Raw genomic sequence first — 24,504 nt, 5'->3', positions numbered from 1 at the left:
GTGGATCTGGCCCTCTGTACCTTTGTCCATGACACACCCTTGCAGATATCTGAGCAATAGAAAGTTTATGGATTAGCTATAGTTACTCAATTAAATATAGAGAGAAGGATTGGGATTTTTAAGGTGCAGAATAAATTGAAGTAGTATCAGCTATAATGTATAAAAAAAAAAATTAAAAAAATTAAAGAGTAAAATAAAAAATTGCCCGTGGTCATAACGTTTTTTTGTCTATAGTCGCTCAAGTTTGAGTACTACAGCCAGAAAAATACTACAGCCAGGAAAATGCCACAATCTCTGCACAGTGTCATTGTCTGCTGGCTGTGATTTGTAGTCCTACAGCAGCTGGAAAGCATTAAGCCCTTAGTATCTATTCGAGCTCACAGGAAATAAGTGAATCATACCACTAAATAATGATTTTGATAATCAAAAAGTATTCTGCAAAGGAAAATATTTAGGATCAGAGACTTTCCCCTTCCCATAAAATGAGTCTGTCCTACAGCCCTCCATACAATGGATCCACAGCACCACCCAGTGGTCACAGAGCCCACTTATAATATCCAATGCCTGGAAGGGGATGAGCCAAAGTTGGGAAAAAAAAGCAGAGTTTGGGTGTAGGGAGCAAAAGTTTCTGTCGGTGGAAGCAGGTCCCATCCTAGGAAGCAGCTTCTCTCTCCCCACAGAGGATGCACAGATCTGGCCAATAACTGAGCAAATAAAATATCTCTGATTGCTTGACTATCTGTTAGGTAAGTGCCTATGCATCCTATACATTTTCATTTTTTATTCACTTCTAAAAAGATGAAAGGGCAGTGCTGGAAATCAGCAGAGAGTGACAATCACACTGCTATTCAGTTTATTATATTTTTTACTTTGCTTGGTGTACATAGCTTGTAAAAAGCATCAGTGATAATTATATTAGTATGCTATTTTTTTATTACTCTGGTTACTTTACTTTGCAAAATCTGTGGTTGTATTGTTTCTCCATTATGGTATACCCCACAGAACAAATCATTTGTTTAAGCTTTTAATTTGTATCTGCCTAAAATCAAGCTATGTAGGTGAAATACCCTGCCGCTTGCTATGTGGACAGGGACTGCTGGCACTTGTAGTTCTGTGATCAACAGCATGCAGCCTGGTGAAGCCTAATATGGGCAAAATAGCCGGCTTGCATAGGTATAAAATAATAATAAATTTGATTATTGTTTTTTTATTGGAACAACTTTTGAAAATGTTTTTGAATATATTTTTTCATTGACATAGCGCTAATAACTGTTTGTAAATATCTGTTTAGACAAATCTATCTGTTGTCAAAAGGTAAAGTTGCTGTGAGATTTACTATTGTGTCCTCTCCAGGGGTATGACCCTATAGGTACAGTGTTGTCTTTGGGATGTTTTATGTTAATACAGTAATACTTTATTATTATTATTATTATTATTATTATTATTATTATTATTATTTTCAGTCTGTTTGAGCATTTTTATACTTTTTCAGCTTTTAAAAAGGGCACTTAAATTGATTTCCTATATTATCTTGAAAGGTATCGCCACTGATAATATGACGTCATGTATGCCTGGATTTGGGAAACCCTTTTCTGATTTACATTTATTAGAAGGGGGAGGGACTAGTAACACTCGGGGGCCCTTTCACTGGAACACCATACAAAGGATCTGTAAACAGATCTCGCTGAATTGGAGCAGAACAGGACAGGTATTACTTTTATGACATTTGTGCCCATTCACTTTTATTCTTCCCTGGCGTTAGATCTATGGGCAGCTGGATACGTTAGACGTTTACGTTAGACTATCACCAATCTATCACATTTAGATCTGTAAGACCAAAAAAGAAGGCAGACCTTTTTCCTTTTTTTTTCCAGTCCTAGACAGACTCGGAGGTAGTTGGATATAAATGTCTGCCCATAAACTTACATGGAGCTTCCGATTTGGTCCACCTGAAAAAAATGATCAAACCGGCCTGTGTAGGGGGCCTTACTCTATGCTCAAGTAAAGCATTTGTTAAACGGCTAAAATTAAGCATTTTATTACTTTGATTAAAATCCATACGTAAAAAAAATTCAATTGATCTAGAAATCTAGGAAGATGAGATTACAATCAAAAGTCAAAGTTGGTCCTATACCCTTCCTCCTCCCAAGTCTCCTTATTGGTCGTTCTGGGTGATGGGCAGCCTCATTGAGTAATAGAGAGCAGTGGAAATTGAGAGGATGAAGGGGCAAACTTGACTTTGCAGAAAAAGTCAACATTTACATAAGACTTTAAAGTGGTTGTAAACCTCAGACATGAAATACGAACAAAGCATATCCCTCTATAGCAGTGGTTCTCAACCTAGGGGTCGGGACCCCCTCGGGGGTAAAATGACAATTTGCCAGGGGTCACCGAATCCTGGGCTGTTCCTGAAGCCCGCAGCACTCTCAGCCTTTTCGCAGCCATCCAGCAGGGCTGTCCCTGGAGCCTGTGGCCGCCCAGCTGGGCTGCTCCTGGAGCCCTTGCCCGCCCATTCAGTTCACAGCATGGCTGTGGGGCATAGACTAGAGGTCAGCTGACTGGTGAGAAATGTGAAGTGGGAGGGGCTGGAATAGACCCTGTCTCCTGATTTCGGCATAGGTGTCACTGCTGCGAGACACCACAGATCTAGAGACACAGTGAGTAACACTACCTTTGATTAGAGTTGCCATTTAAAGTCCCCACTACAGTTCTCAGATCAGCAGATGATCTTGATCAAGAGCATCTAAGCTGGCTGATCAGAACTCCCCGCCAGCACTCCTAAAATGTACCAGAAGTGGTTTTAATAATGTACGAGTGTAAGGGACTTAGGGAGCCCTAAATGTCCGTGGGCTAGGGGCGCAAATTACTTGTCTGGCCTTAGGTGCTAACAACCCATGCTATGAAAATTCTACTGTTAGGGGTCCCCACAACTTGGGAAATTTTATCAAGGGGTCACGTCACTAGAGGGGTTGAGAACCACTGCTCTATAGTGTGTACTTGTCTCAATTAAGAGCAGTAAGTGTCATTTCTGTCTGCTGCTTCATTCCTCTGCTATCAGCATGCATCACTTTGGACAAGTATTCCTGACACTAAGAGAAATACGGTAATAGGGGTGTGACCTCCAGCTGACAGCCTCAGCTCTGTTCCTGTGTGCTGTGTGAAGTGGGTGTGTCGCTTCCCTCCAATCAGCTCTCAGAGCTCATCTGAAGCATGTCATTTCTGCACTCCGCCCTCTTTTTTCCTGAAGTATCAAACAAACTTTATAGATTAAGCAATTTGAATGAATGTAGAGGAGAGAAGACTGCAGATAAACAGGGACAAATTATGTAGGAGGATTTGTTTCATTTCTTAATATCACCTGAGGACAGTTACAACCACTTTAATGTGAAAGAAAATGTTACCTATATATAAAACCCTATATCTCCAGATGTGCTTAGCTTTTGATTTTTGATAACATATGTTAAGTTTGAATTGCCCTGGTTTGTAACATTTTTACTTTGAGTCTATGACATTTTTGTGATAGATAAATCAGCTTTGAACACAAAGGGACAAGCTTTGTCCCTCTAAAAAGTTTTGTTTTAATAAATAATAGCATTGGACATTTTAGTTACCAAACTATGGGCCACAACATCAAGTACGTTATTTATGCCTGATGAAATGGTCATTATTCTTATTTTCCTTTTTATTATACACAGAACACGGTCACTGAGGGCCTTTTTATGATCATTTCTGAAAAAAAATTACTTTTATTTTACTGCTCATAACAATCAATCATATTCTCTTTTTTATGCCACCAATGTAGTATGGCACAATAAAAAAGAGAATCTCATTACCCAATGTGGGCAGTGAGGGCACTGTTTCCATCCAACCATGGAACATGAGATACACCATATAACATGGGTCTTCAAAATACGGCCCTCCAGTTGTTCAGGAACTACAATTCCCATCATGCCTAGTTATGTCTGTGAATGTCAGTGTGTTACAATGCCTCATGGGATGTGTAGTTCTACAACAGCTGGAGGGCCATAGTTTGAGGATCCCTGCCATATAATATCAGTAAATAAAAAAACAATCTCTGTTATTCATGAGAACACAACCCACGCCCTGTACTGGCTAAGGCCGGGCCTCCTGTTAATTCTGAATTCAGTTTTTCTATGTACTATGGGCTAGATTCAAGTACAATTGCGCATTTTTTACGGAGGCGCAGGGCAAAGTTTTTGCCCTGCGCCCCCGCAAAATTACTGCGCTGCCCTTGATTCACAGAGCAGTAGCTCCGTAAATTGCGTGGGTGCGCCGGTAAAATGCCCGGCGTAAGGGTGCGCAATTTAAATGATCCCGTAGGGGGCGGGAATCATTTAAATTAGGCGCATTCCCGCGCCGATCGTAGAGCGCATGCTCCGTCGGGAAACTTTCCCGACGTGCATTGCGGCAAATGACGTCGCAAGGACGTCATTTGCTTCAAAGTGAACGTGAATGGCGTCCAGCGCCATTCACGAATCACTTACGCAAACTACGTAAATTAGAAATTTTGCGACGCGGGAACAACGGGTATACGTAACATTGGCTGCCCCTGCTAATAGCAGGGGCAGCCTTACGCGAAAGACACCATACGGAAACAACGTAAACTGCGTACGCAGGGCTCGCACAACGTTGTGAATCGGCGTTAGTATGCAATTTGCATACTATACGCTGAGCACAACGGGAACGCCACCTAGCGGCCATCGCAAGAATGCAGCCTAAGATATGCGGGCATAAGAGCCTTATGCCGCGCATATCTTAGGCTGCAGTCGGCGTAACGAGGTTCCTGAATCAGGAGCATTCGTTACCCCGGGGCAAGTAAGCAATTGCGCCTGTGTAACTATGGTTACACAGGCGCAATTGCTTCTTGAATACGGCCCTATACCACTATTGCATTCCACCACAGGTGTTTGTTTTATTTGTTGTCTGTGCCCTGTTGGGGGAGTTCCCTTCACTTCCTGTTTTGTAGACACAACAGGAAGTAAGGGAATCTCTATTTAGTCAACAATAATATTTGTTAGACAATTGTTTCCAGAAACAGTGTCCCCTGTTATAAGATTTCCCCTCACCTTCTGTTCCTGGAAAAATGAAAACGTTAAATTTCCTAATTTTCTGTCCCAGTGACAATGGTCATCAGGACAAGGAGGGAGTGAATCTCCCCAGGGAGGACACAGGTAGCTATAAACACCTGGCAGAGGTTTTAACTCATTACCTGTCAAAAAACTAGAAATAAAATGTTTGATTTTAACATAGAATATGTTTATTTTTCCACCAGGCATCATTATGTATAGCTCCCAACTGTCCCTGATTTCGAGGGACTGTCCCTGATTTGGAGCAATGTCCCTCTGTCCCTCATTCCTCCTCATTTGTCCCTCATTTTGGTCTGATCTATATAGATGTATATAAAATGCACTTTTTATCTATCAAAAAGTGTTTCCCAGCGCTAAACAATTCATCCAATATCTAAATTGCTGCATTTTTTAATTCCAAAAGCCAATATAAAGGAATAGTAGTGATAGAAAAAGCACTTTTGGGTTTAACCAATCATTATTTTGGTACAATTCTCCTTTAAGGGGGTGTGGCTGGGGGTGTGTCCTATACCTACATACTTTTGATAATAGATGTCCCTCGTTCCCATCTCAAAAAGTTATGAGGTATGTAACTTATGTAAATGAATGCTATTTGAATGTTAATGTTTGTGGTGCTGTCATGCATGTGACTGATATATGTCATTACGTTATCAGTATCAGAATTCTATGTATCATTGTGGTGTATTGTCCTCTGTTTACCTCCACAGAGCAGTCATGGCCAAGCTCCATGTGCTGTGTTTGCTGCTTGCCACCACATTTGGCTCTCTGTGGGCACAGAACGGTGATCAAAAATCATGTGCAGGTAACTTGATCTTTTTCTCACAATACAGAAGATCTGTGAAAATGCAAACTTATTAATGATATAACGTTTCTGTGGATGGTAATAAACCACAGGCTTGAGAACATTAGACATCTAATATTAAAGCAGATGAAGAAGGTTAGGTTGCTTATCGCAGTGGTCATCAATCCTGTCCTCAGGGACCACTAATGCCGCGTACACACGGTCGCAATTTCCGATGGAAAAAGTCAGACGGAATTTTTTCATCGGATATTCCGAACGTGTGTATGCCCCATCAGACTTTTTCCCCTCGGAAATTCTGACGGACTTAGAAAGAGAACATGTTCTCTGTTTTTCTGACGGAAAAAAATTCTATCGGAAATTCCATTCGTCTGTATGGAATTCCGCCGAAGAAAAAAACACGCAGGCTCGGAAACAATTTGACGCATGCTCGGAAGCGTTGAACTCAGTGGCGGCTGGTGCTCAAAATTTTTGGGGGGGCGCAAAGGAAAAAAAAAAATTGCAGTCTCACTGTGCCCAAACGCAGCCACTGTTACATGCCATCAAATGCAGCCACTGTGCCATCAATTCGCACCACTGTGCCATGCCATTAAACGCAGTCACTGTGCCATCAATTCGCACCACTGTGCCATGCTATTAAACGCAGTCACTGTGCCATGCCATCAAATGCAGTCACTGTACCATCAATTCGCACCACTGTGCCATCAATTCGCACCACTGTGCCATGCCATTAAACGCAGTCACTGTGCCATCAATTCGCACCACTGTGCCATGCCATTAAACGCAGTCACTGTGCCATGCCATCAAATGCAGTCACTGTGCCATCAATTCGCACCACTGTGCCATCAATTCGCACCACTGTGCCATGCCATTAAACGCAGTCACTGTGCCATGCCATCAAATGCAGTCACTGTGCCATCAATTCGCACCACTGTGCCATCAATTCGCACCACTGTGCCATGCCATTAAACGCAGTCACTGTGCCATCCATTGTCACCACTGTGCCATGCCATTAAACGCAGTCACTGTGCCATCCATTGTCACCACTATGCCATGCCATTAAACGCAGCCACTGTGCCATACATTGTCACCACTGTGCCATGCCATTAAACGCAGCCACTGTGCCATACATTGTCACCACTGTGCCACGCCATTAAACGCAGTCACTGTGCCATCCATTGTCACCACTGTGCCATGCCATTAAACGCAGCCACTGTGCCATACATTGTCACCACTGTGCCATGCCATTAAACGCAGCCCCTGTGCCATCCATTGTCACCACTGTGCCATCCATTGTCACCACTGTGCCATGCCATTAAACGCAGCCACTGTGCCATCAATTGTCACCACTGTGCCATGCCATTAAACGCAGCCACTGTGCCCTTTAATGGTCGCCGCTGTGCCAATTGTCCCCACTGTGCCCTGTAAATTGCGTTCTCCCGCCCGCCCGGCACTTACCTTTACTGGAGTCTGGCATCCACGTCCCACGATGTCTTCTCCCGCCCTCGATGACTGACAGGCGTCTCAGCCAATCAGGTTACAGGTAGCCAGAACCGGCCAACGTGATTGGCTGAGACGCCTGTCATCTTATTCAAGGGGCGTACAGTCTGTGCGCTCCGTGAATAAGCTTCCAGGACCAGATGGCTGTATTGGGAAAGCCTATCAGAGCCGTTGGCTTTGATAGACATTTCCCTACAGCCAACCAGCTGGCGTTATTCAGATGGCCGGACATTGAGCGCCGACCATCTGAATAACAGCGGCAGCGGCGAAAATAACATAGATTCGTGCAATGCATGAATCTATGTTATTTCACTCAGTGGCGGTGAGAGCCAGAGGGGGCGGCGCTCCAGCGCCCTCTATGGACGAACCGCCACTGGTTGAACTTCATTTTTCTAGGCTCGTCGTAGTGTTGTACATCACCGCGTTCTTTGACAGTCGGAATTTGGTGTGGCCGTGTCTATGCAAGACAGCTTGAGCCGAATTCCGTCGGAAAAACAGCTCAGGTTGGCAAGATAACTGAGACACATCACATGTGATATCAGTGATTGTAGTATTCTAGTCTGCATCTCCCCAAGGTAATATATAAAATATGGCCTGTTAGTGGGTCATGAGTGAGGACAGGGTTGATGACCACTGGTTTATCGAACACACAAACAAACTGCTGTTTTGGCCGGCAATTTTTTAGACCCAGCTCTTTCGATATTTCAATCAAAGGATGTATGACTAAGGGGAGCCAACATATCCACCCTCTGGATACCCTGGATACTTAAATATGACACAAACCATGCTGTGTATTGTAGCAAGGTCCCAGGCCTCCTTTGATCTAATGAGAACGTCCAGGGCCAGGGATAGCTGACATCCTCCTGTATGTGGTGGGTGTTAAGGCATGGTGGGTGTATAGTTGTTAAAGTTATTGGGTGCCAGACACTTCTTGGATGCAAAAGAAAGTTTATTTCTTTTAACTCTTTTTTTGGGGGGAGAGAGGGTTAGGGCCAGGACACCATTAGGTAGTTGTAAGATTAATTGGCAGACTCCGAGACTTCAATAGGAGGACAGCCATGCACAAAAAGGCATCCAGCAAGAGGCCACATCTACATGTGTAGGAATGCTGTCTCCTATGGCAACAGTCTTGAACAGTTCCAAACACAAGGCTTAACAGTTCCTTCACTTTCACTACAACCACTCCTTGTAGTTCTTCAATACACTGAGCTCCCGGTCTCTCACTAGACCCACTGATTCACCTGCCGCGCAGTCCCATGTCCCTTGGACAGTGAGTGGATGAGTTTTCAGCAGTACTTTGGTACTCTATATTTTGGTTCCCAGTTCTTTTACATTTCATTGAGGACTGGCAGAGCCAAGTGCTGGTCCAGGCATCTGGATGGATTCTAACCATATAGTAGCAATCTTTTTCCAGCCTGGACCGGCTCTATGACGTCAGCCAACAGTGGGCTTCAGGCTGCTGTTTGCTGAACATGGGTCACAGAAGTGCGGAACGAACTACACTCCTGTACTGATCCACAGGAGAGGTACAGCTAAACGAGCTTTGGCTTTAACGTTCAACAAAGCACAACTACTCAGTTGAAGTACACCTAGAAAATGTTGCAACGAAGAATAAAGTAGTAAGTCTTGGTCGCACCCACAACGTTTGTCTTGAGGGGTGGGATGCGACCTGGTTGATCTTTATCCAAGAAGGGAGGCTTCCAGGAAAGACGTTGTGTCCCTCCTCTTTCCCTACTTGCCTGGAACCTCTGCCTGCGCTTTTTACTGTTTCTGACTGACGGGTGACCTACAGTTTAGTGACACCATGATAATTGGTTAATGTTATTAGAAAGGGTGGTTTACCAAAGCTTTACACCTCTCATTATGTTCTTGGACAATCAACATCTACCTGGATTAAGGATGAGCCGAACACCCCCTGTTCGGTTCGCATCAGAACTTGTGAACACACCAAATGTTCGAGTGAACATTAGAACCCCATTAAAGTCTATGGGACTCGAACATTTGAAATCTAAAGTGTTAATTTTAAAGGCTAATATGCAAGTTATTGTCCTAAAAAGTGTTTGGGGACCTGGGTCCTGTCCCAGGAAACATGTATCAATGCAATATTTTTTTTTTTAAACGGCCGTTTTTTCAGGAGGAGTGAATTTAATAATGCTAAAAGTGAAACAATAAAAGTGTAATATTACTTTAAATTTCGTACCTAGGGGGGGTGTAAAGTCAGCATGTGAAAAAGCGCATGTTTCCCGTACATAGAACTGTCCCTGCACAAAGTGTTATTTCTGAAAGAAAAAAAGCCATTTAAAACCGGCTTTGCGGCTCTAATGAATTGTCAGCTCTTTCAATTACAGAGATGATTCATTCATAAAGAAAAAAAAAATGTGTGGGGGTCCCCCAAATTAAATTACCAGGCCCTTCAGGTCTGGAATGGACATTAAGGGGAACCCCGCCGTAAAAAAAATAAATGACATAGGGTTCCCCGCAAATATCCATACCAGGCCCTTCAGGTCTGGTGTGGATTTTAAGGCGAACTCCACCCCAAATTAAAAAAAAAATGGCATGGAGTCCCCCTAAAAATCCACACCAGACCCTTATCCGAGCACGTTAACCTGGCCGGCCGCAGAAAAGAGGGGGGGACAGAGTGCGGCCCCCCCCCCTCTCCTGAACCGCACCAGGCCACATGCCCTCAACATGGGGAGGAAGTCCCCATGTTGATGGGGACAAGGACCTCATTCCCACAACCCTTGCCCGGTGGTTGTGGGGGTCTGTGGGCGGGGGGCTTATCAGAATCTGGAAGACCCCTTTAACAAAGGGGACCCCCAGATCCTGGCCCCCCCCTATGTGATTTGGTAATGGGGTACACTGTACCTCTACCATTTCACGAAGGAAGTGTAAATAGTTAAAAAAAAACACAGACACCGTAGAAAAAAATCCTTTATTAATAATAAAAAAAAAATAATCCAGCGATGTGAATCCACTGTCCCCTATCCAGCGATGGATGATATCTCCAGCGACGGATTATCAGCGGTCCGGTCCAGCGATGCAGAAGATCCATCCGTCCAGAGCGCAGCAGGGGAGCTCCACTCTCCGCTGGACGCAGCCCAGCGGAATGACGCGCTGGAGCTGTGACACTACTTATATAGGGGAAGCGCCGGCCACCTGTCACGTGACCCTGCCCCCTCTGACGCACCCTCGTACGTCACTGGGAAAGCCCTGTCTTTCAGGACCCAGGTCCCCAAACACTTTTTAGGACAATAAATTGCATATTAGCCTTTAAAATTAACACTTTAGATTTCTCCCATAGACTTTAACAGGGTGTTCCACGGCTTTTCGAATTTGCCGCGAACACCCCTAATTGTTCGTTGAACAGGCGAACAGGCAATGTTCGAGTCGAACATGAGTTCTACTCGAACTCGAAGCTCATCCCTAACCTGGATCTATTGCATAATGATTGAATGGTGATGGGGTATGTTTCTGACAATACTTCAAGTTGACGAGGCTGCGTAGATTAGTAGCAAATCATCTTCATCAATAGAGAGAAAAATGTGACAAAAGGACAGAAACAAACAAAACTGGGCAGAGACACTCAACATTTCCAGTTTGTTGAGTGTCTCTGCCCAGTTTTGTTGTGATTAATTTTAGCCCCAATGAACCTGTAAATCAGCTAAATCCATCCCAAGTACATAAAAACATTTTTTTGTGAAAGTCTTATAGTTGACTTTCTTTATAAAGCAGCCACATCCTGAGTAGTAAAGTATGTCCCCTGCCATCATGGTGCAGAGTGGGACCCTTAGGCCTAAAGTTTTGGGGGCTGTTGGCACATTTTTGCCTAAGCCGCTAAACGCACCTCAATAAAAGCCTATGGGGGTGATTTACTAAGAGCCCTTTCACACTGGGGGGTTGGGGGGCGTCGGCGGTAAAGCGGATTGATTTCCATGTACAGCTGAACCAGATTTTGCACTCTCCAGGTTTAGTAAATCAACCCCTATGCACACATAGGCTTTTAGAGGAGTTTATGAGCAGCAGAAATTAGAGGCAGTCAAAGCTCCTTCTCCTGAACACAGAAGAATCATATTGAGAAGAGGAGCTCTTGGGCATAAAAACGCCAAACGTGGCTAAACGTGCCTAAGCGCTATGTGTGTTTAGCACTTCAGCATTTATTTATATCAACGGTCAGAAGAAATTACAATTCTGACCAATGAAATAAATAAACACCCATATGACCTCAGCAGTTTGTTGTGAGAACATTGCCAGGCACAAGCTCACTCAGCACTAACATATTCTTTGATACTTTCTTACAGATAAAACCAAATGTCCAGTCAATGTGTTCTTCATCATTGATACATCCGAAAGTATAATTCTACAGACCGCTCCAATTCAGAGCTTGCTGGATCATATGAAGCGTTTCATTCCAGCCTTCTTGGCAAAGCTGGAGAATGCTGCCTACCAGGACCAGATCCTTCTGAACTGGGTGTATGGTGGTCTGCATTATTCAGATGAGGTCCAAATCTACAGCCAACTTACTGCCGACAAGAATGAATATATTTCACGACTGCGTGGAATCCAGTATATTGGACGGGGCACCTTCACTGACTGCGCCATTTCTAATATGACAGCACTAATTGATGCTGCAATAAGGGCTCAGGCTACCCAAGGTCAGGATGTGGTCAATTTTGCAGTAGTGATCACAGATGGTCATGTGACTGGAAATCCATGCGGAGGAGTGAAGGCACAGGTGGAAGCAGCCCAGTCTAAAGGCATCAAGCTGTTCTCTGTAGCTGCAAGTCGTGATGTGTATGAGTCTGGTCTCAGGGAGATTGCAAGCCAACCCTATGAGCTGTTCAGGAACGCATATACAGTGACCAATCCCAATGACCAAACTGAGATCGATCAGAAAACCATTGACAAAATCATTCAAGTTATGGTAAGTTCGGTGCCTTGAAACACACATTGGAAAGTAGCTTACCTAAACTTCACAGAGTGTCAGTCTAAAAAACACTGTGAAACAAATGAATCACATGGTTAGCACTTATTTTTGGTAAAAGCTTAAAGCATTAGCTTCACCCAAAAGGGGAAGCTCTGCTTGTCTGCCTCCTCCCCTCCCACCCCAAATTTGGTACCTTTTGTGGGGCAGCGGGTACCTGGTACTCCTCTCCCCCGCAACCAGCCTATTCACAGAGAACATCGCAATTTGCTCATGTGCAGTAGGAAACCGGTTATGAAGCCACACAATTTCACTGCTGGCTTCCCTTAGCCAAGGTGGTGGTGTAGGTAAGGACCAGGGCTGGACTGGGACAAAAATTTGGCCCTGGACTTCATCCAGACCGGCCCACTGACAGGTTTCTCCAATGTGGGTGGCCGGACAGGGAGAGGAGGCGAACGCTGCAGGGAGGGAGAGGAGGCGAACGCTGCGGGGAGGGAGAGGAGGCGAACGCTGCGGGGAGGAAGAGGAGGCGAACGCTGCGGGGAGGGAGAGGAGGCGAACGCTGCGGGGAGGGAGAGGAGGCGAACGCTGCGGGGAGGGAGAGGAGGCGAACGCTGCGGAGAGGGAGAGGAGGTGAGCGCTGTGGGAAAGGGGAGACAGAGGAGCGGAGGGGGCGGCGGTCCGCTGTCACTGAAGCTGGCCCACTGAGCCATCGGCCCACCGGGAAACTCCCTGTAGTCCAGATGGCCAGTCCATCCCTGGTAAGGACACTGATGGATGCCTGGGCAGGTAAGTTCCCTTATAGTAAAAGTCAGCAGCTACAGTAGCTGCTGACTTCTATTTTTTGTTTTACAGGGGGAGGTGGAAATTCTCTTTAACTCCAGGCAAAGATCTTAATACACAGATGACATACTGTGCATGGGGGCTGTGTACCCACAAAACTATTTCGATTTCGATTTTTCTGCCCATCCAGTCCTAAAATTTTACACAGCACTATAACACAGCACAGCCAGGAGGATGGCACAATTTTCTTTGGTTACAAAGGTGTCATCTTCCCTACACCAGCCCATTGATTGGACAGTGAAGGAGCAGCACCTGACTAATGAAGTTATATCTCTGATCACTAAGCTCTTCCCTCCTGTCAACATGTCCCTTGTCGGCTCATTTACATGCAGCTTACCCCTAGCTTTCTCACTGCTGTAGAGGGAATTACAAGAGGATGATATAATGTCAAATTCAGATACTTGCACTAGCTGCACTACAATATATTTAAGTATAGCCAACATTAACATTGGCAAGAGCCAATGTTTTAAATGTCACGGTAGCACTTGGGTTGGTAAAAGGGCCGCCTGATTGAGCGTTTCTGTGATTGGCTGCACAGTGCTGACTTCATCTGGAGCCCATCCTAGCAGCTGATCATGAATACCTTCAGATAAAGCACACCCCAGAACAAGACAGCGTGTACGTGGCAGCCTGGCTTTAAGGCCACATTTATTTGAATAGCTGTCATAAAGGGGTTAAAAATATGCATATGATAAGTACCCAGGGCAATTCATCATCAACAAAACAAAGAGGCCATGGTTGGGGGGGTCGGGTGGTGGGATAGAATTAGCTGGTGGAGGGCAGATAGCAGCAGCTGTATTTAGGGCTGCAATTATACTGAACTTATATTGTCAACCCACCCAATGTGCAAGAGCTCACATACATCACCTCCTGCATGTTTCCTACATCTGAAAATAGTTAGGAGGGATGCCTCAAAGGTAGCAAGAAGAAAAATGGGGTGTGTATAATGGCTGCCTGCTGAACATCTGGGTGTGTGGGTGTCGTTTCATGATTTATGGCTTTTAGTGTGGCAGTAAAATACTCTCCAACATAGGTGCCTTTGGCAACAATAATAACCCCCTGCATTGATGTAAGTGGCCGTAATAATCTCCCCTTTCATTGGTGGTCATTGGTAGAAACATTACTCCCCTAGCAATGCTGGTCAGTGGCAGGGTGTAAAAATAACTCCACTCCAGCATTTGTGGTCAGCGGCTGTCTCCATAGGTATGCCACTGTGTATTATGCAGAACCATTTATTTTGAATGCCAACCCAACACATCTGCGTTGCTTCACATCAGAATGCATGGGAATGCATGACCATGTCTGCTCTAGTGCATTGGCAGCTCATTCAAAATGCAAAGTATCAGAGCAGACAAGTGTGAATGGGTCCATTGTTTTAATGTTTACTGATCATAGACTTTGCCCTTCGACTACTAGATTATTATTCTAAGTACATTATGATTTTTGTGAATTCATTGGAAATCTAACTGCATCTTTGTATCTTTCTGCAGAAACACGAAGCTTATGGAGAGGTATGTAAACATAAGTTGACTAGTAATTTTTGTAGGTAAGATGATACACACAGATATGTGTAGATATAGATATAAACAAATATATAGTAAACTACAAAACATTTTTTAGTACATATAACTATCTGACCAAAATGGAGGAAACTCTTACTATAAATAGTATAAACCACCAACAAAAGTCTGGAGATATCTCTATCTGGGTCAACTACACTTCTTCCACTAATCACATCCAAATCGCAATTCTTTATTATAACATTTGATTATATTGTTTTTTCTTTGTATCAAAGTATATAACAAAATGACACGCTGAACCAAAAATATTTAAAACCGGGGGCCACCAAAGATTTTAAACAAAGGGCAAATCTTCTGTCCTTCAGACTTTAGGTGGGCCAGATGTTAGTGTCAATGGAAGGAATAGTATCCCATCGTTTGTGTCAGTGGGAAGAATAGCACCCCATCATTGTTGTCAGTGAGGAAAATGGTGCCCTATCATTTGTGTCAGTGGGAGGAAAAGTACCCCATCATTGGAGTCAGTAGGAAAGCTTCATTATTGGTATTAATAGGAAGAAATTCCCCATCAATGGTGTCAGTGGGAGGAATGGTGTCTCGTATCATTGAGAGGAACATTGCCCCAAGGGCCAGATATAGGCAAGCAAAGGGCCGTATCTGGCCCCTGGGTCATAGTTTGGAGACCACTGATTTAAAACATTCTCTGTAGGTATGCTTATATAGCTCCAATCTTGTTAGTTTTAATAGCTGCTGTACAGAATGTAATAGAGCTGCACGATTCTGGCCAAAAAGAGAATCACAATTTTTTTGCTTGCAATAAAGATCACGTGATCTTTATTATTTGTGTATATTCCAATGTGGTACGCAATGCAACCCTTCTAACAGTGAGCCCTGCAGCAACTGGGTACGCTATTGTGTACTAAGAAATCCAAACTTGTTATAAAATCATAGTCAGATAATCATCACATACAAGTGATCAGATGTTTCATTCTCCTAGTCAGTGCCGGGACAAGGTCATCCAGCGCCAAGGGAAAAGATGCCAAACTGTGCCCCTCCTTCCTTTAGGGTTAAGGTCAGGGCGCCCACATCCCTGCAATAAACCACCCCTTGCCCTGGTCCTCCTTCTAGTAGAGAGACATGCAACTGTTCATTCAGTATGAGTAATGTCTCCCTCTTAATGGTAATGTGGTGATCGGTGTGATTACCCAAACTGTACACCGTAAATGTCAAGATTGTGCATAAGGCTGATGTTGCCTACAGATTATGTGCTGGTATAAGGGCACTTATATAAACCACTCAAAGGACAGGAGCTATTTTCCTGGATATCTCAAGTGGACATTTATATTGTACTCATGCACTGTATCTTCAGAGCAGTTTCTCAAAATTGGATGTATGCAGGTTTGATAGTATATAACTGGCCAGAGTCTGAGAGTTTTGTTATACTAAATCTTTGGATCATCCACTGCATTGAGTGCTAACCCGCATACTCATGGTAGAGTCTAGTGCTACCTGGTACTTCTCATCTTTTCATCAAGGAGCTTTTGTTTAACCAACACACCACATTTGGCAAAAATTTTAGGGAGAGGATTATAAACTAGGTAATTTGACCATAAAGCCCATAGGCCGAGTACCACAACACTCATGCATATGTCTGGTCCCAGTAGACATATTGCTAGAGCTATCATGCCTGGCACGGATGCACCAAGCCACATAGTTACTGATGCATTTCTTTCCAAATAGGGCCTTCCTTAGAGGGGGGGTATGGCCTGTGTATAATCTCTGGCATTGTGCTCAATACACCTTTGTTGTACCCCATCTCCCCATCCCATTCATGCTGTGATTCACACGTCCAGCCTTCCAATCCATGGATGGTACAACTCCACTTTTGTATGCCAACTCGTACTGGTCCAAAAAAATTGCTGGATGTCACACACCTCATTGTTTACTATACTTGATGGGGAGAAGAGCGTGAGCACAAGAATGAATACCCCTTCAACATGCCAGCCTACAAATACAATACATAAAGTGTGCATATCATCAGTGTACTCTATATTGTCAGTCTTAAAGCGGATCTCCCATGCCTAAACTTTTTTTTTTGTTGGGGGTAGTGTATTGGTTAATGGCATTCAATAAATAAACTCACTAGTTTGGTGTCCCACGTCCTCTGCTGTGCCATTCTGTGTGCAATGTTCATTTATATTCCTCTTGTTGCGCCGTTCCCATTTTAACTGTGGGCATTAGAAGCCCACAAGCAGGCACTTCCATGTTGCGGTGATGCTGATGTGATGCTGATTTCCCAGCATCCACCGCTTGATCCCGCGCATGCGCGCTTGTAACGGGGAGCAGCGGCGTCAGCTACAGCTACATGTAAATGAATACTCGGAGCTATGAGAAAGGCTCCCAGAGCATACTGCGTGGTACGGGAAGTGATGCAATACCCGAAGAATACCCGCAGTTGTGCAGACAGGAAACGCCATGAAATAAAAGGTACTGTACATTTATAAAAATTAAAAACATCGGTTTTAACATTATTTACAGTCTGCAGTATGATTAGGCTAATGTCGAAACTAGGGTGGAGCTCCGCTTTAAACTGATCCCAAACCGTATAAAATATATAAATTAGTGGTTAGTAGATTTAATCAATTAACAAGTTGTCCCGACGCTCGGCTGCAGAGATCGGGAAATGTCTCCCTGCCTGTGGTTAGTGCAGCGCCATGCAGACTTCCTGGGGGGTTCTGCACGTGGACTGTACGAACATGTCGGAGCTCATCCTTAGTCCTGAGGACAGGAGTTGAGAACCACTACTACTATAGGGTCGCACGTTGCTGCAAAAGTCTAGTATTGGGACTCTATAGGTCATAAACTGCAGAGAACCCTGGAAAACATGGGGCAAACTAGAATCTAAACTCTTCATTATTAAACATCAGATCCTCCTGTTTCCAACAGACAGAAGATTTAGGACTGCCACTTCATCATAGAAAGACACTGAAATCTAAAGCACCCTTATTGCAGCGGCTCAAAGCAGGAGTCTGGTGCGTCTCCATTCACCATTTCAGGTCCAATTTCAGCCCGAATTTTGGGCTGAATTCGGACCTGAAACAGACCAAAAGACACACATAATTGGGCCAGTCCCTGTTGAACTGGCTAAGGCCTCGTACACACGACCGAGTTTCTCAGCAAAAACCAACAAGAAGCTTGCTGTTTTGTTTTTTTTGCCGAGGAAACCGGTCGTGTGTACACTTTTCGACGAGGAAACCGTCGAGGATCTCGTCGAGCCAAAAAGAAAGCATGTTTTCTTTTTCCTCAACGGGAATGGGAAAATTTGACTCGCCGAGATTCTCGGCGGCTTCACAAGGAACTCGAAGAGCAATACGATGTGTTTCCCCTCGTCGAGTTCCTCGGACGTGTGTACGAGGCTTAAGTTTTGATCCATCTTTGGCCAGATTTTGTAGTATTTAGCTTCTTCATAATACGCCATCCTTGTATCACAATATTTTTCATCTATCCATCTATGTTATTTTGCCTCTCTTTTAAAATCTTCCTCTCAACTGAAATTTTTGTGGATATATTGCCCAAAGGGCATGCTCATCAGAAAGGGGTTTAGGGTGACCACTACTTACCTCTAGAATAGTGTGCTAATTTCCTAATATGTAATGAAGAATATCATACACCTGTTCACCTTTGTAAAATTATAAACTTCAGCATGATATCGGTGATTCAGTCTTAATTAAGAGTGTCTAATTGTGTATAGACAGAAAATTGCAGCTGAACACCTATTATTCTCTGTGAATGGAGCAATTGGAGGCAAACTTCATGTCATTACATACACTAAATATGTATTTGCATCTTAGATGAAATCTAGATCTTACAGGTGTATGTGTACATTTAGCCGTGTTGTTGCTGATATTGTATACCTGTTCATACATGCTACTCTTTTGTTTCTTTCAGTGCTATAAACTGAACTGCTTGGAGATTCCAGGTCCCCCTGGTGTAGATGGACAGAGAGGACAAAAGGTAACCTATAAACATTTACCCCTATACAACTGATTCTCTTTTCTTTAGTTATCTGCAAAGTTTGCAGTGCAAACTATTTGTGTTACATGCCCAAAAATGTCAGGTTTTAGATCTCCTTCAAGTTTAAAAAAAATAACTTCAGGTGTATTACTCTATTTTTGTTTATAGCGCTGCTCTATTTTTGTTTATAGCGCAAAAACTAAAAACCTTAGAGGTGATTAAATACCACCAAAAAGAAAGCTCTATTTGTGGGAAAAAAAAGACGCCAATTTTGTTTGGGAGCCACATCGCACGACCACGCAATTGTCAGTTAAAGCGACACAGTGCCGAATCGCAAAAGTGGCCTGGTCTTTGACCAGCAATATGATCCGGGGCTTAAGTGGTTAAAGTAAAACAATAAAAATGATAAATTTGTTAGAAAATAGTGCCATGGGGTCCCCTTAGTCTGCCTGTAAAGTGGCGCATCTGTACTATGTATAAATTAAATTGCCGACAATGCAATACCATTTCTGGCAATACAAAAATGCGAAACAAAAACAGTGTGGGGCCCCCCCCCCAATCCATACCAGGCCCTTTGAGTCTGCTATGGATTTTATGGGGAACCCCACGCCCAAAAAAATATAAAAACTGTGTGGGTTTCCCCTCAAAATCCATACTAGACCCTTATCTAAGCATGCAGTCCAGCCATTTTTTTATTAAATTTTTTCTATTGCTGGCAATGTTTTTTTTTTTTATTCAGTTGACCGCTGATGGCTCATCCATTGTTAAAGACACAGTGATTCACTGCTATTCACTATGCCATGATTGGCATTGTGGGGCGCTCGGCAGCGAACATCCCATCGAGCGCCCCCCGCAAATACCGGTGTTCACCAAACAGGCGATGTTTAGTCCGAACTTTTGTTTGGCTCAAATTGTTCACCCACCTGTACAAATTAATATAATAGGTCAGTAAAGATTTTCAAGACTGGACTTATATCAAACTCGTAGAAAGGTTTTTTTTTTTTTCTTTGAGTATATACCTTACAGAGACATCTGCAGAAGAACGTGAAGCATTAAAGCATGCTTTGATCACATTTCTGAATACCTCTGCTTACTTCCATACCTGGTCTTTTCTCTTATATTTTTTAGGGTGCCAAAGGAAATGCTGGTGAACCTGGAGGCTTTGGACCAAAAGGACGGCAGGTCAGTAAGAAATGTATGTACTAGAAAGCAGGTAATCTACCTGACCTAATAGTTGACTGTGCTCATGTCTTGATCTCTTCTCTTTTAGGGAGACCCTGGAATTGAAGGACCAATTGGATATCCTGGGCCCAAGGTTTGAAGTTCAAAAGAACTACATTTATCACCAATGTACTGTTCTCATTATAAGTGATATTATATAACCACATTTCCTTCTCTTTTAGGGTGTTTCAGGGTTGAAAGGTGAAAAGGTAAAAAAATAATTCCTTCATCAGTCATGGTTGATATGGTAAGTGTGGTTGGTCACCTGTAACTGTCTTTGCCTTGTGTTTCACAGGGAGATTTTGGAGCAGATGGAAGAAAGGTAAGTAGTTTGGTGGATGGGTGTAATTAAAGGGTTCAGAGGTTGAAGTTTGTGCTTTATTAACTTTTTTTTCCTTATGACACAGGGATCAGGTGGGGTGGCTGGAAGAAATGGTACAGATGGACAGAAGGTAGGTGCAAATCTCTATCTTCACTGTAATAAGACTGTATATAGTAAATATACAAATGTATTAGAATTAACATAAAAAGAAGAAGATAATTGTCAAATTTTGTAGACAGATACTGTATAAAATCGGGCATCATTTAGCCCGAACAACAATGTACAAGCTAAAACGAATATGAAGATAATAAATAACCGTGTGTTTTTACTGTTTGAAATGCAATTTTATTACACAGCTTTTCAGTGTGTGTTAAATAAAGGATAAAATTGTTTACATTTTAACAGATAATAATAAATCAATGTCACTGACGGCCAATTTTAATATTTTTTTTAGGGTAAAACGGGTCGAATTGGTTCTCCTGGCTGTAAGGGTGATCCTGGAGATAAGGTAAGCTTTCAGGGTCATATATACCATAAGGTATAGAACTTTCAATTCAAATAGTGTACTGACTTAAAGGATCACTAAAGAAATATATATATATTTTTTTAAATAACAAACATGTTATACTTACCTCCACTGTGCAGCTCGTTTTGCACAGAGTGGCCCCGAACCTGGTTTTATGGGGTCCTTCGGCGGTTGTCTCGGCTCCCCCCCGCAACTACTCAACACCTTAATGCAAGCGAGCTTGCATGATGTTGAGTGCTTGTGGGCGCGCTCCAGTGATACAACCGGTGGCCATAGCCGCTCACTGTATCACTCGGCCCCGGCACGCCAATGGCTGCGCTGCGTTCAATCAACCAATTAATGAGCCGGGAAGACGGGTGAGAAGTCTGCTCTTTCACGGCGCCGGACTTTCGAGGGGTCAGGTAAGTAATCGGGGGGGCTGGGGGGGGGCGCTAATACTCGGATGTTTTTTCACCTTAATGTATAGAATGCATTTAGTTGAAAAAACATTTACCTTTACAACCCCTTTAACAGTTGTATTTTTGTATTAACTAGTGCAAAAAGAAAAGCATGAGGAATCTGTTAGAAAAAAAAAAACATTGACCGCAGGAGCCTAGATTAGCATAATGTCTGAATACAGCCCTGACAACGTTAACAGGAACCTACCTCTGAAAGTCATCATGTACTGCTTTGTTCTAAAGAAAGAAGCAATGACCATTTCATCTGATAGATTTACAATTTGAGTATTAATAAGCTAAGCTAAGTGAACTTCCCTAACAGGCAGCCATGCATAGTACGTACCTTGACCTCTCATATCCATATACAGTAAGGTGACCAGATTTTGTAAATGCAATCCAGGGACATATTTATTTTTTTACTAGTAATGGTGGAAATCAGCAACTCTCTGCCCGTCACCGCTGCCACACGCCTCACAGCCTATCAAGTCTTACTCTCTGGGCCCTGGCTGCTACTGGGTGGGGAGCAGAGGAAGATCACTCCGCCAGGGAAGGCAAGGAGATAAGCAGGCAGGTGGCTGTGGCTGGGACTTGAGCCAAGGCAGAAGAACATGGGAGTGGAGCTGAATGGGCATGCACCCGAAACTGAAAAAAGAGTCTCGCCGCTCTGACCAGCACATGATCATCAGAAAGGGGCACAAATAATGGAAAAAATACACCCCCCTAAGCTAGAAGGAGCAGAGGAGCGGGGGGGGGGGTGTAATTCAGATTTTTTTTTTTATTCTGCACTGACTGTCATTGAAATTGCCCCAACCCCTGTTCAAATCCAATCCGGGGACAAAACCGGGGACAGACTTGGTACGTTATAACAAGATAACTTCATTGGAGTTAAAATAAGCAAGGCAAATTAGGATAACTGCTTAGCCATAGCCATGCCAATTTTTTTAAAGGGGTATCTGCTATGTACAGAATAAATGAGTTGTGCATTGCTAGTACAGGTAAATATTTCGACAATTGACAAATAATCCAAGCATAGATTGATTTCTGAATGGTACCAGGTACATAACCAAGCTGCTGGTTGTGTACCTGTTGCCCTTCTGAAATAAAGTTACACTTGGATCTGACAAAAGATCATTGTCAGCTTACATTGGACTTGGTTGGAGAGTCAGGGCAGAGCAGGAAAACTGTGCTTTGCTTGATTAGGTTATGTTATTGGGTGACTTTGGGAGTTTATATGTGCTCCTGTGTTTATAGAAACCACTAATACTATAGACATTTTTAAACATATTCTGTACTTTGAAATTTTACATATGTATATTATTTATTCTTCAGGGCCCTCATGGCTATGCAGGAGATGCTGGAGACAGAGGAGATGATGGAGACGCTGGACCAAAGGTGTGTGGTTTCTTTATGTTTTCAGCCATAGGAGATAAGACATCACAGAAGGCTTTATTTACATTCAAGATGGCTTACATCTGTTTATTCACCTAACAAGATCTTGCCTTTGCAAGATATACAGCAAATATTCCCAATGATCATTTTCATTCGATTTTTATAAACTCTTATGTAGCGCTACCCCCGAAGGAACCGCTGGTTGATTTGGAAACGGCCTATTAAGTTACCCTAGCGTTGTCTAGGGGTGCAATTGTAGAGACAAACAGTGAGCGAAGGTCCAGACAGTGAATAAAGGTTTTTTCCAATGCTTTATTTTCCAGGCCAACACGGCCAACATCAACATCAATTGGGAAGGGCAAAGTTGATGAATAGATAGAGAGGAAGAACCTTGCAGTATCAGGCCTGGATATTAAATAGAGCAGTCAGTACTGCTCTGCGTAGTACCAGTTTGTAACTCGTCGCCACTCTAACTGAGTGGGTAAAGTGCCCCCGGACAGACCCTATTTTTACAGGCCTGGCAGCCGAGATGTCACTTAGGATTTCTGGGAGGAACGGGCCTCTCTCACAGACCCGGCTCGGGCATGTGCCACAGGCCAATTACAACAACTGAGCTAGATAGATAGATGGAGCGAATCCTCCCAGTAGATTTCTGCATCGGTCACCAGATGACAGCAAACATACCTGTCAGTACTCTGGTCACCGGATCCCCAATTGGTTTGTTCAGGCTCTGTTGGACGACCTGCCTCCGGGTCCTCCTCAAACTGACTCCCCAATCGAACGGCACCCAGCCTGGGATCCTTTCAATAGAACCGGGAACCCAGCCAGTCACTGGGGTCTCCTTGTACCTCCGGATGAGGTCCCGAGTAGTCTGCAATTATGGCCAGGTGGGCCACGCCGGCGGGGTCCATGGATGTGCGCACCCTGAAGGTGGATGCCACACCTGGAACGGGGACCCCGCGAAGATTTTAGAACACATGACACCTGTCACAGATATACTCCTCTCCAGCATGCCCCGCGAGGGAAAAGCTCCTCTGATTGGCTGCTGGAGAAACTTACTCTGCCAGAACCCCTCTGGCGCCAACTGCTGGCCAGGGATGACATTGCATCCCTGGACCACAGACTGACCCAGTGGACATTTCTGGAATGACAGAAGTCCCAAAATTTAAACAAATAGTGAATGGGAGCAAGATAACTCTCCCATTCCCCACTAACTTTAGCGTAGTGCCCATACTGAAAGTAAGGGGGCGCTACACTTATACTCATGGACCCACGCTGTTTTAGTGATCGGTTGTAAATCAAGAATTAAAGTGGTTGTAACCCATTACATATGTTGAATGAAGTGACCAGCCTCAGGTAATACACAGAGATTAAACAAATCCTTCTACATTGGATCTCCCTAATTATTTGCAGTTTACATCCATTAAAAGTACAGATTTTACACAGCTTGTCTGAGCTAACAGAAGGATAACCCCTGTCAGTCTTTTTTTTGTCAATCCTTGTCCCATTGGGGAGATTTTTCTTCACTTCCTGTCCCATTACCAAAACAGAAAGTGAGAAGAAATTCCTCCAAAGTGAGAAGATCACTGATGGTCACCAGGGTCACCAGAACTAATGGTCCCATTGGAAGCATTGTCCTCTATTCTTATACGTTCAGTGATACAAACAGGACAAACAGAGAGAGTTTATCTCCCTAAGGGGAACACAGACAGCAATAAAAACTGACAGATGTTCTACACCCTCTCCACTTTATCCAAAACTAAAAAAAAAAAAGCCTTGCATTTAGTTATACTTTGATTACGATAAGGCTACAGTAAGAGTTTTATTTGGACAACAAAATAAAACCTGCCATAATAAAAATCTAATTTCTCATTGGTGCGCTAATCCCAAGGCTGGGAATCCAACAA

At 43.5% G+C, this 24,504-nt stretch overlaps 1 protein-coding gene across 4 annotated transcripts in view; it reads left to right on the top strand.

Moving 5' to 3' along the window:
* The first annotated feature begins 597 nt into the window (after nucleotides 1-597).
* The window catches only part of COL6A2 (collagen type VI alpha 2 chain), a 59,572-nt gene continuing 35,665 nt past the window's right edge, over nucleotides 598-24,504 (top strand). Inside the window, exons 1-12 of one of the 4 annotated variants that reach the window (XM_040357612.1) lie at nucleotides 598-746; nucleotides 5,816-5,910; nucleotides 11,706-12,328; nucleotides 14,662-14,682; nucleotides 18,637-18,702; nucleotides 19,831-19,884; nucleotides 19,973-20,017; nucleotides 20,106-20,132; nucleotides 20,219-20,245; nucleotides 20,331-20,375; nucleotides 20,700-20,753; nucleotides 22,538-22,600. In XM_040357612.1, coding sequence (XP_040213546.1) covers nucleotides 5,823-5,910; nucleotides 11,706-12,328; nucleotides 14,662-14,682; nucleotides 18,637-18,702; nucleotides 19,831-19,884; nucleotides 19,973-20,017; nucleotides 20,106-20,132; nucleotides 20,219-20,245; nucleotides 20,331-20,375; nucleotides 20,700-20,753; nucleotides 22,538-22,600 — 1,113 coding nt within the window. In that variant the 5' untranslated portion in view covers nucleotides 598-746; nucleotides 5,816-5,822. Of the gene's footprint in view, nucleotides 747-1,688; nucleotides 1,709-2,624; nucleotides 2,658-5,815; nucleotides 5,911-11,705; nucleotides 12,329-14,661; nucleotides 14,683-18,636; nucleotides 18,703-19,830; nucleotides 19,885-19,972; nucleotides 20,018-20,105; nucleotides 20,133-20,218; nucleotides 20,246-20,330; nucleotides 20,376-20,699; nucleotides 20,754-22,537; nucleotides 22,601-24,504 lie in introns of those variants that run through there. The other 3 variants (XM_040357609.1, XM_040357610.1, XM_040357611.1) reach the window with 3 other exon arrangements.

This window comes from Rana temporaria, chromosome 6, assembly GCF_905171775.1.
Source record: "Rana temporaria chromosome 6, aRanTem1.1, whole genome shotgun sequence".
In the NCBI taxonomy this organism is placed as follows: Eukaryota; Metazoa; Chordata; class Amphibia; order Anura; family Ranidae; genus Rana; species Rana temporaria.
Note: the sequence above shows the minus strand (reverse complement) of the source record. Positions and strands in the feature narration are given on the sequence as shown.